Raw genomic sequence first — 12540 nt, 5'->3', positions numbered from 1 at the left:
ATACAGTACAGTATCTACCAGGACTAGACTACATACAGTATCTACCAGGACTAGACTATATACAGTATCTACCAGGACTAGACTACATACAGTACAGTATCTACCAGGACTAGATTACATACAGTATCTACCAGGACTAGACTAAATACAGTATCTACCAGGACTAGACTATATACAGTATCTACCAGGACTAGACTACATACAGTATCTACCAGGACTAGACTACATACAGTATCTACCAGGACTAGATTACATACAGTATCTACCAGGACTAGATTACATACAGTATCTACCAGGACTAGACTACATACAGTATCTACCAGGACTAGATTACATACAGTATCTACCAGGACTAGATTACATACAGTATCTACCAGGACTAGACTACATACAGTATCTACCAGGACTAGACTATATACAGTATCTACCAGGACTAGACTACATACAGTACAGTATCTACCAGGACTAGATTACATACAGTATCTACCAGGACTAGACTACATACAGTATCTACCAGGACTAGACTACATACAGTATCTACCAGGACTAGACTACATACAGTATCTACCAGGACTAGACTACATACAGTATCTACCAGGACTAGACTATATACAGTATCTACCAGGACTAGACTACATACAGTACAGTATCTACCAGGACTAGACTACATACAGTATCTACCAGGACTAGACTACATACAGTACAGTATCTACCAGGACTAGACTACATACAGTATCTACCAGGACTAGACTATATACAGTATCTACCAGGACTAGACTACATACAGTATCTACCAGGACTAGACTACATACAGTATCTACCAGGACTAGACTACATACAGTATCTACCAGGACTAGACTACATACAGTATCTACCAGGACTAGACTACATACAGTATCTACCAGGACTAGACTACATACAGTATCTACCAGGACTAGACTACATACAGTATCTACCAGGACTAGACTATATACAGTATCTACCAGGACTAGACTACATACAGTACAGTATCTACCAGGACTAGACTACATACAGTATCTACCAAGACTAGACTACATACAGTACAGTATCTACCAGGACTAGACTACATACAGTATCTACCAGGACTAGACTATATACAGTATCTACCAGGACTAGACTACATACAGTATCTACCAGGACTAGACTACATACAGTATCTACCAGGACTAGACTACATACAGTATCTACCAGGACTAGACTACATACAGTATCTACCAGGACTAGACTAAACACAGTATCTACCAGGACTAGACTACATACAGTATCTACCAGGACTAGACTACATACAGTATCTACCAGGACTAGACTATATACAGTATCTACCAGGACTAGACTACATACAGTATCTACCAGGACTAGACTAAATACAGTATCTACCAGGACTAGACTACATACAGTATCTACCAGGACTAGACTACATACAGTATCTACCAGGACTAGACTACATACAGTATCTACCAGGACTAGACTACATACAGTATCTACCAGGACTAGACTATATACAGTATCTACCAGGACTAGACTACATACAGTACAGTATCTACCAGGATTAGATTACATACAGTATCTACCAGGACTAGACTACATACAGTATCTACCAGGACTAGACTATATACAGTATCTACCAGGACTAGACTACATACAGTATCTACCAGGACTAGACTAAATACAGTATCTACCAGGACTAGACTACATACAGTATCTACCAGGACTAGACTACATACAGTATCTACCAGGACTAGACTACATACAGTATCTACCAGGACTAGACTACATACAGTATCTACCAGGACTAGACTACATACAGTATCTACCAGGACTAGACTATATACAGTATCTACCAGGACTAGACTACATACAGTACAGTATCTACCAGGATTAGATTACATACAGTATCTACCAGGACTAGACTACATACAGTATCTACCAGGACTAGACTACATACAGTGTCTACCAGGACTAGACTATATACAGTATCTACCAGGACTAGACTACATACAGTACAGTATCTACCAGGACTAGATTACATACAGTATCTACCAGGACTAGACTACATACAGTATCTACCAGGACTAGACTACATACAGTATCTACCAGGACTAGACTACATACAGTATCTAGCAGGACTAGACTATATACAGTATCTACCAGGACTAGACTACATACAGTACAGTATCTACCAGGACTAGACTACATACAGTATCTACCAGGACTAGACTACATACAGTATAGTATCTACCAGGACGAGACTACATACAGTATCTAGCAGGACTAGACTATATACAGTATCTACCAGGACTAGACTACATACAGTACAGTATCTACCAGGACTAGATTACATACAGTATCTACCAGGACTAGACTACATACAGTACAGTATCTACCAGGACTAGATTACATACAGTATCTACCAGGACTAGACTATATACAGTACAGTATCTACCAGGACTAGACTACATACAGTATCTACCAGGACTAGACTACATACAGTATCTACCAGGACTAGACTACATACAGTATCTACCAGGACTAGACTACATACAGTATCTACCAGGACTAGACTACATACAGTATCTACCAGGACTAGACTACATACAGTATCTACCAGGACTAGACTATATACAGTATCTACCAGGACTAGACTACATACAGTACAGTATCTACCAGGACTAGATTACATACAGTATCTACCAGGACTAGACTACATACAGTATCTACCAGGACTAGACTACATACAGTATCTACCAGGACTAGACTACATACAGTATCTAGCAGGACTAGACTATATACAGTATCTACCAGGACTAGACTATATACAGTATCTACCAGGACTAGACTACATACAGTATCTACCAGGACTAGACTACATACAGTACAGTATCTACCAGGACTAGACTACATACAGTATCTACCAGGACTAGACTATATACAGTATCTACCAGGACTAGACTACATACAGTATCTACCAGGACTAGACTATATACAGTATCTACCAGGACTAGACTACATACAGTATCTACCAGGACTAGACTACATACAGTATCTACCAGGACTAGACTATATACAGTATCTACCAGGACTAGACTACATACAGTATCTACCAGGACTAGACTATATACAGTATCTACCAGGACTAGACTACATACAGTATCTAGCAGGACTAGACTATATACAGTATCTACCAGGACTAGACTACATACAGTATCTACCAGGACTAGACTATATACAGTATCTACCAGGACTAGACTACATACAGTATCTACCAGGACTAGACTACATACAGTATCTACCAGGACTAGACTACATACAGTATCTACCAGGACTAGACTACATACAGTATCTACCAGGACTAGACTACATACAGTATCTACCAGGACTAGACTACATACAGTATCTACCAGGACTAGACTATATACAGTATCTACCAGGACTAGACTACATACAGTATCTACCAGGACTAGACTATATACAGTATCTACCAGGACTAGACTACATACAGTATCTACCAGGACTAGACTATATACAGTATCTACCAGGACTAGACTACATACAGTATCTACCAGGACTAGACTACATACAGTATCTACCAGGACTAGACTACATACAGTATCTACCAGGACTAGACTACATACAGTATCTACCAGGACTAGACTATATACAGTACAGTATCTACCAGGACTATACATACAGTATCTACCAGGACTAGACTACATACAGGTGCATGTAGAGTAGAGGATGACAGGTACATGTAGAGGATGACAGGTACATGTAGAGGAGAGGATGACAGCTACATGTAGAGGATGACAGCTACATGTAGAGGATGACAGCTACATGTAGAGGATGACAGCTACATGTAGAGGATGACAGCTACATGTAGAGTAGTGGATGACAGGTACATGTAGAGTAGTGGATGACAGGTACATGTAGAGTAGTGGATGACAGGTACATGTAGAGTAGAGGATGACAGGTACATGTAGAGTAGAGGATGACAGGTACATGTAGAGTAGAGGATGACAGGCACATGTAGAATAGAGGATGACAGGTACATGTAGAGTAGAGGATGACAGGTACATGTAGAATAGAGGATGACAGGTACATGTAGAGGATGACAGGTACATGTAGAGTAGAGGATGACAGGTACATGTAGAGTAGAGGATGACAGGTACATGTAGAGGATGACAGGTACATGTAGAGGATGACAGGTACATGTAGAGTAGAGGATGACAGGTACATGTAGAGTAGAGGATGACAGGTACATGTAGACGATGACAGGTACATGTAGAGTAGAGGATGATAGGAACATGTAGAATAGAGGATGACAGGTACATGTAGAGGATGATAGGTACATGTAGAGTAGAGGATGACAGGTACATGTAGAGTAGAGGATGATAGGAACATGTAGTGGAGAGGATGACAGATACATGTAGAGTAGAGGATGATAGGAACATGTAGTGGAGAGGATGACAGGTACATGTAGAGTAGAGGATGACAGGTACATGTAGAGTAGAGGATGACAGGTACATGTAGAGGATGACAGGTACATGTAGAGTAGAGGATGACAGGTACATGTAGAGTAGTGGATGACAGGTACATGTAGAGTAGAGGATGATAGGAACATGTAGTGGAGAGGATGACAGATACATGTAGAGGATGACAGGTACATGTAGAGTAGTGGATGACAGGTACATGTAGAGTAGTGGATGACAGGTACATGTAGAGTAGAGGATGATAGGAACATGTAGTGGAGAGGATGACAGATACATGTAGAGTAGAGGATGACAGGTACATGTAGAGTAGTGGATGACAGGTACATGTAGAGTAGTGGATGACAGGTACATGTAGAATAGAGGATGACAGGCACATGTAGAATAGAGGATGACAGGTACATGTAGAGGATGATAGGTACATGTAGAGTAGAGGATGACAGGTACATGTAGAGTAGAGGATGATAGGAACATGTAGTGGAGAGGATGACAGATACATGTAGAGTAGAGGATGATAGGAACATGTAGAGTAGAGGATGACAGGTACATGTAGAGTAGAGGATGACAGGTACATGTAGAATAGAGGATGACAGGTACATGTAGAGGATGACAGGTATCCCCACTCAACACACATACACTCCCCCCCACTTTTGACCAGAGTCCTATGGGGTAGTGCACTAAATAGGTAATAGGGTGCCATTTGGGATGACGACATACAGTCGGACGGTGGTTTTATTAAGCCTGTAGACGCAAGCAGGAAGTAGTACACAACTACACACGTGTCATTTCCTGCTCCCCCAGAGGACATCATCTCTTCCTGTTTATTATCACATTACTTCTCAGACTGTTAATTCACTATTTATTATTCATGGATTTATTCATTATTTATATTAACTATAACCCTGTCTATTTTACACTTCCTGTTTATTATTAATGACCTATATTAACTATAACCCTGTCTAATGTACACTTCCTGTTTATTATTAATGACCTATATTAACTATAACCCTGTCTAATGTACACTTCCTGTTTATTATTAATGACCTATATTAACTATAACCCTGTCTAATGTACACTTCCTGTTTATTATTAATGACCTATATTAACTATAACCCTGTCTAATGTACACTTCCTGTTTTATGTATAACAACGGCGGCGTCGGTGTCACGATCGTCTTTACGTGAATGAGTGGACCAAGGCGCAGCGTGAGAGAAATACATCTTCCTTTTTATTTGACGAAGACGTAACACGAAACGAAACACTCTTACAAAACTAACAAAACAATAAACGACCGTGAAGCTATAAACGAAAGTGCACACACAAGCTACTAACGTTCAACATAGACAATTACCCACAACAGCCTAATGCCTATGGCTGCCTTAAATATGGCTCCCAATCAGAGACAATGAAAGACAGCTGTCTCTGATTGAGAACCACTCAGGCAACCATAGACATACCTAGACACCTACACTGAACACAACCCCATAAACTCTACCAAAACCCCCTAATACAATACAACCACCCAATACGAGACAAATACACACAAACATCCCCCATGTCACACCCTGACCTAACTAAAATAATACAGAAAACAAAGATAACTAAGGCCAGGGCGTGACAGTCGGTGGGAGAACTATAGACACTCTTCATATAATATGCACAGTGGAGGTGATGGAAACACGGCTGTTTGTTTCCACAGGAGGAGAGAGAGAGCTGCTGCCATACCTCCTTCCCCCCAGTGGGATACCTCTGTTAATGCTGACAGCAGGGTCTGAATCATCTAGGATGGGAGGAGAGGGAGGTTGGGTGTGGAGGGATCACAAATGGCAACGGGCCGGATGGTTTGATAGGGCTTGACGGACCAGAGAGGTCAAGTGGCAGCTGACCTATAACCTCTGAGGCTGACCCCTCTCTGCCTGTTCTCTCAGTGATCACTCAGCCCAGAGACTGTCCTCTCAGTGATCACTCAGCCCAGAGACTGTCCTGTCAGTGATCACTCAGCCCAGAGAGTGTCCTCTCAGTGATCACTCAGCCCAGAGACTGTCCTCTCAGTGATCACTCAGCACAGAGACTGTCATGTCAGTGATCACTCCGCCCAGAGATTGTCCTCTCAGTGATCACTCAGCCCAGAGACTGTCCTCTCAGTGATCACTCCGCCCAGAGATTGTCCTCTCAGTGATCACTCAGCCCAGAGACTGTCCTGTCAGTGATCACTCAGCCCAGAGTCGGTCAGCCCAGAGTCGGTCGGCCCAGAGTCGGTCGGCCCAGAGTCGGTCGGCCCAGAGTCAGGTCGGCCCAGAGTCAGTCAGCCCAGAGACAGTCAGCCCAGAGACAGTCAGCCCAGAGTCAGTCAGCCCAGAGACAGTCAGCCCAGAGACAGTCAGCCCAGAGTCAGTCAGCCCAGAGACAGTCAGCCCAGAGTCAGTCAGCCCACAGAGAGCTGTGTGTTGGTGTTCTGTATATAACATTAGTGTGTTCAGGCTATAGAATACAGTCTGACTGTGAGATACTTTTTGAAATGCCATCCTCTGTCACTTCAGCTTGACACAAATTCAATGTTGTTTTGGCGGCCGGCCCGGAGATACAGGACTGCTTGACTTTACCCATCACAATAACAATGCAGCAAAAGGAGAATGGAGGAGCATTACAGAGGATGTAGGCTGACAGCCACGCAGCAAACAGTTACTGAGCAGTACTGTGAAGTCAAGAGGCAGGACTGATGACTGTGTTACTGATACAGGACACTGACTGACAACACATTTCACAGGCTTTTCTAGGGTCTCACTACTCCAAAACGTACATACATATGGACAAAGACGCACGGACGCAGACACGGACGCAGACACGGACGCAGACACGGACGCAGACACGGACGCAGACACGGACGCAGACACGGACGCAGACACGGACGCAGACACACACACACGGACGCAGACACGGACGCAGACACACACACACACACACACACACACACACACACACACACACACACACACACACACACACACACACACACACACACACACACACACACACACACACGTCAAACCCTTGGTCCCTGGTTAACCACGGGGCTTTGTGTTCCCTGGTTAACCACAGGGCTTTGTGTTCCCTGGTTAAACACAGGGCTTTGTGTTCCCTGGTTAAACACAGGGCTTTGTGTTCCCTGGTTAAACACAGGGCTTTGTGTTCCCTGGTTAAACACAGAGCTTTGTGTTCCCTGGTTAACCACGGGGCTTTGTGTTCCCTGGTTAACCACGGGGCTTTGTGTTCCCTGGTTAACCACGGGGCTTTGTGTTCCCTGGTTAACCACAGGGCTTTGTGTTCCCTGGTTAAACACAGGGCTTTGTGTTCCCTGGTTAACCACGGGGCTTTATGGTCCCTGGTTAACCACAGGGCTTTGTGTTCCCTGGTTAACCACAGGGCTAGGGGTGGTCCCTGGTTAACCACGGGGCTTTGTGTTCCCTGGTTAAACACTCCCTCCCTCTTCCTTCCTTCCCTCTTCCTCCTCCATCCCTCACTTCCTCCCTCCCCTCTTCCATTTCCCCTCTCCCTCCCTCCCTCCCTCCCTCCCTCCCTCCCCCCCTCCCTCCCTCCCTCCCTCCCCCCCCCCCCCCCCTCTCCCTCCCTCCCTAGTTGACTGAGGAAAACTAAACACTCTCTGGGACTCAGTCTCCATGCTACTCTAATGGGTGCTAGTCTAGACAGATACAGTTCCAGACATGCTACTCTAATGGGTGCTAGTCTAGACAGATACAGTTCCAGACATGCTACTCTAATGGGTGCTAGTCTAGACAGATACAGTTCCAGACATGCTACTCTAATGGGTGCTAGTCTAGACAGATACAGTTCCAGACATGCTACTCTAATGGGTGCTAGTCTAGACAGATACAGTTCCAGACACTCCTTTGAAAGTGTAATGTTTACTCCAAACACTTTGCTGCTGAAGGTACAGTAGACGCTTGATAAAGTACAGTGTGTCTGATGATTAGGTGTAGTGGGGATGTTGGGCACACACACACACACACACACACACACACACACACACACACACACACACACACACACACACACACACACACACACACACACACACACACACACACACACACACACACACACACCCAACACACACACAGGCTCTCTCTATCCCTCAGTATTGGCTTGGTCTTCTATCACCTGTTTTTACCACATGTAACCTGGTCTTTCAGACAGTGAGGAAGTGAGCCTGCCCTCTACTGGTGGCTGAGTGTAACTTCACAGTTTCACTACTTGGTGTTGTAGTGTTGTAATACATTATTAACAATGTAATAATACCTTCATCATACACCAGCTGTTGTAGTGCAGAGAAACAAGATAATACCTTCATCATACACCAGCTGTTGTAGTGCAGAGAAACAAGATAATACCTTCATCATACACCAGCTGCTGTAGTGCAGAGAAACAAGATAATACCTTCATCATACACCAGCTGTTGTAGTGCAGAGAAACAAGATAATACCTTCATCATACACCAGCTGTTGTAGTGCAGAGAAACAAGATAATACCTTCATCATACACCAGCTGCTGTAGTGCAGAGAAACAAGATAATACCTTCATCATACACCAGCTGTTGTAGTGCAGAGAAACAAGATAATACCTTCATCATACACCAGCTGTTGTAGTGCAGAGAAACAAGATAATACCTTCATCATACACCAGCTGTTGTAGTGCAGAGAAACAAGATAATACCTTCATCATACACCAGCTGTTGTAGTGCAGAGAAACAAGATAATACCTTCATCACCTGTTGTAGTGCAGAGAAACAATATAATACCTTCATCATACACCAGCTGTTGTAGTGCAGAGAAACAAGATAATACCTTCAGCAATGTCTGGTGTAGTGCAGAGAAACAAGATAATACCTTCATCATACACCAGCTGGTGTAGTGCAGAGAAACAAGATAATACCTTCATCACCTGTTGTAGTGCAGAGAAACAAGATAATACCTTCATCACCTGTTGTAGTGCAGAGAAACAAGATAATACCTTCATCATACACCAGCTGTTGTAGTGCAGAGAAACAAGATAATACCTTCATCATACACCAGCTGTTGTAGTGCAGAGAAACAAGATAATACCTTCATCATACACCAGCTGTTGTAGTACAGAGAAACAAGATAATACCTTCATCATACACCAGCTGTTGTAGTGCAGAGAAACAAGATAATACCTTCATCATACACCAGCTGTTGTAGTGCAGAGAAACAAGATAATACCTTCATCATACACCAGCTGCTGTAGTGCAGAGAAACAAGATAATACCTTCATCATACACCAGCTGTTGTAGTGCAGAGAAACAAGATATTACCTTCATCACCTGTTGTAGTGCAGAGAAACAAGATAATACCTTCATCATACACCAGCTGTTGTAGTGCAGAGAAACAAGATAATACCTTCATCATACACCAGCTGTTGTAGTGCAGAGAAACAAGATAATACCTTCAGCAATGTCTGGTGTAGTGCAGAGAAACAAGTTTGTTGCCCAAAAACATATTTTGGTGTAGAGAGAGCCAAATGTAGGTTATAACATCAAGGTCCAGACAAAGATCCTCAGTACTCTAGTCTGGCAGTCCTGTCTGAATTCTTGGAGACGTGGTCATGAGATTCTTATAAGACAGTGTAGTCTATTAGTCATCTCAGTAGCCCACTGCTGAGGCTGAGCTGCAAGACAGACATGGTCTGTTGATGAATAAGAGGTTGAATTAATTCAGTATCGTTACCATCATTCATTCTCTCTCTATCAGCAGCTTCCAGCTGTGAGGGTGACAGTCCATGAATGGTACACTAGGGGAGGTTCATCATACTGTCTGTCTGTCTGTCTGTCTGTCTGTCTGTCTGTCTGTCTGTCTGTCTGTCTGTCTGTCTGTCTGTCTGTCTGTCTGCCTGCGTCTGTCTGTCTGTCTGTCTGTCTGCCTGTCTGTCTGTCTGTCTGTCTGTCTGTCTGTCTGCCTGTCTGCCTGTCTGTCTGTCTGTCTGTCTGTCTGTCTGTCTGTCTGTCTGCCTGTCTGTCTGTCTGTCTGTCTGTCTGCCTGTCTGTCTGTCTGTCTGTCTGCCTGTGTCTGTCTGTCTGTCTGTCTGTCTGTCTGTCTGTCTGTCTGTCTGCCTGTCTGTCTGTCTGTCTGCCTGTGTCTGTCTGTCTGTCTGTCTGTCTGTCTGCCTGTCTGTCTGTCTGTCTGTCTGTCTGTCTGTCTGTCTGTCTGTCTGTCTGTCTGTCTGTCTGTCTGCCTGTCTGTCTGTCTGTCTGCCTGTGTCTGTCTGTCTGTCTGTCTGTCTGTCTGTCTGTCTGTCTGTCTGTCTGTCTGTCTGTCTGCCTGCCTGTCTGTCTGTCTGTCTGTCTGTCTGTCTGTCTGTCTGTCTGTCTGTCTGTCTGCCTGTGTCTGTCTGTCTGTCTGTCTGTCTGTCTGTCTGAACCACTGAGCCAACATTGAATAACTAGGAACAATATTCTAGCCTGCTACTGGTTTTAATCAGCTGGATTTAGGCTGTGCATTTAAATATGTAGTCTATCAAATCAGAATGTCTGTGTTGACTTGTCCCATCCAGCTAAAGGGATGGACGTCTGGTTTCCAACAAGCCAACAAAAACGGACGAGGGCAAAAAGGCAGTAATTGCTCATTTGGTCGAAAATGAGTTAATGTCATTATTGCTCCATTAAATACATGCTTAATCACGTGGACCAGTATCCTGCCTCTATTGTATTGTGTTGTGGAGAAAATAGGGGTCATGTAGCAGTAACTGCATAAAGTTACTGTGAAACCAACGTAAATAAAAGCTATTTTTCTCAGTTCCACGCTATGAGCAGGTACTGTCTTTTTGCTTGGTAGGGCAGTATAATTGTCTGAAGTCAAACAATAGGCTGCTAGGCTGCTATTCTTGTAAACATTACCATATAACAGGCTATTTATAGACATTGAATTTCTTCTTCCAACCAGGGAGTGAGGGGAGAGCACAGCTAAGCACATGGAGAACCCAGAGAAGGGTGAGACATCGACGGGCTTTAAGCAAAGCTACTTACAGTGACACCATCCCAAGTGGCAGCACCAGTGGAGCTTGAAGCACTTCCCGTGGCTGTGTGTTGCGCAGATGGACAGTCCGTCGCACGGGAGAAAGTCCGGTCTCCCCGCGCAGCTCCGGGCCAACGCCTGTGCCTCGTCCAACTTCTCGCTCTTCCGTCCGCCCGACGCGGCCATCGCGCAGCGCACACCCCAGGATCAAACGCACAAATTAACCCATCAGAGGACGCAGCTTTAGCCCACCAGCCAAAAATGGGCTGGAATTTCGGTTTTGGTCCCAAAACCTCAGCAAACGCCAAATGTCTAACCAGGGAGGAAACTCCAAAGCGTGACGCAAACGAGTTAAATGTGGCACTGTTGTAGCCCCCCCCCCCCCTCCCTCCCCAAGCAGTACAGAGAGAATCAAAATGCGATGAAAGTTCCAGTTCCAAGAACGATTGACAGCTTGTTTTACGTAAACATCTGGATCTCCAGCCGCTGGAATTATTTTCTGTAAACGTCGACTAGGTTATCTCAGCCAGAGAGATTTCCGTGGCGTATCCCGTGTCAGGCTTTCATTTGATAGAGCCAGCCTTCTATCAGCCTGACAAGAGACTCCTCTGTCTGTTGATGAAGCCCTCGCCGTTTCCTTCCTCTTAGGCTATCCCCTCCTCCTCTCTCTTTCTCTCTCTCCAGTTCGGCTCAGCCATAAAGGAAGTCCGATATTTGGTCTATTGTCCTCATTTTTGGCTGTAAAAGCCTTTCCTCCGAAATCATGACTGATTCAGATGAAAGTAATCATGTAAACAAAGCCTATAATTTGAATCAGAAGCAACCTTTTTCAAGATAAATATAGGTCATTCTGTTAACGGATCCTTCATTTTTTATTTATTTTATTTTATTAATTTAACCTTTATTTAACTAGGCCAATCAGTAAAGAAAACAAATCTTATTTACAATGAAGGCCTAACATAAGGTGAGAAAAAATATATAGGACAAAA

The 12540-nt window shown here is 44.0% G+C and overlaps 1 protein-coding gene across 1 annotated transcript in view; it reads right to left on the bottom strand.

Annotated features, from left to right (window-relative positions):
- LOC120050541 (UPF0524 protein C3orf70 homolog A-like) overlaps positions 1-11939 on the bottom strand; it is a 37179-nt gene extending 25240 nt beyond the window's left edge. Inside the window, exon 1 of the mRNA XM_038997129.1 lies at positions 11563-11939. Within this exon, the coding sequence (XP_038853057.1) occupies positions 11563-11737 (175 nt within the window). The 5' untranslated portion in view covers positions 11738-11939. The remainder of the gene's footprint in view (positions 1-11562) is intronic.
- Positions 11940-12540: the final 601 nt, after the last annotated feature.

The sequence above is a fragment of the Salvelinus namaycush genome, chromosome 7 (genome assembly GCF_016432855.1).
Source record: "Salvelinus namaycush isolate Seneca chromosome 7, SaNama_1.0, whole genome shotgun sequence".
Taxonomy (NCBI): domain Eukaryota; kingdom Metazoa; phylum Chordata; class Actinopteri; order Salmoniformes; family Salmonidae; genus Salvelinus; species Salvelinus namaycush.
The sequence above is the reverse complement of the archived record's forward strand: the minus strand, read 5'-3'. Positions and strand labels throughout refer to the sequence as shown.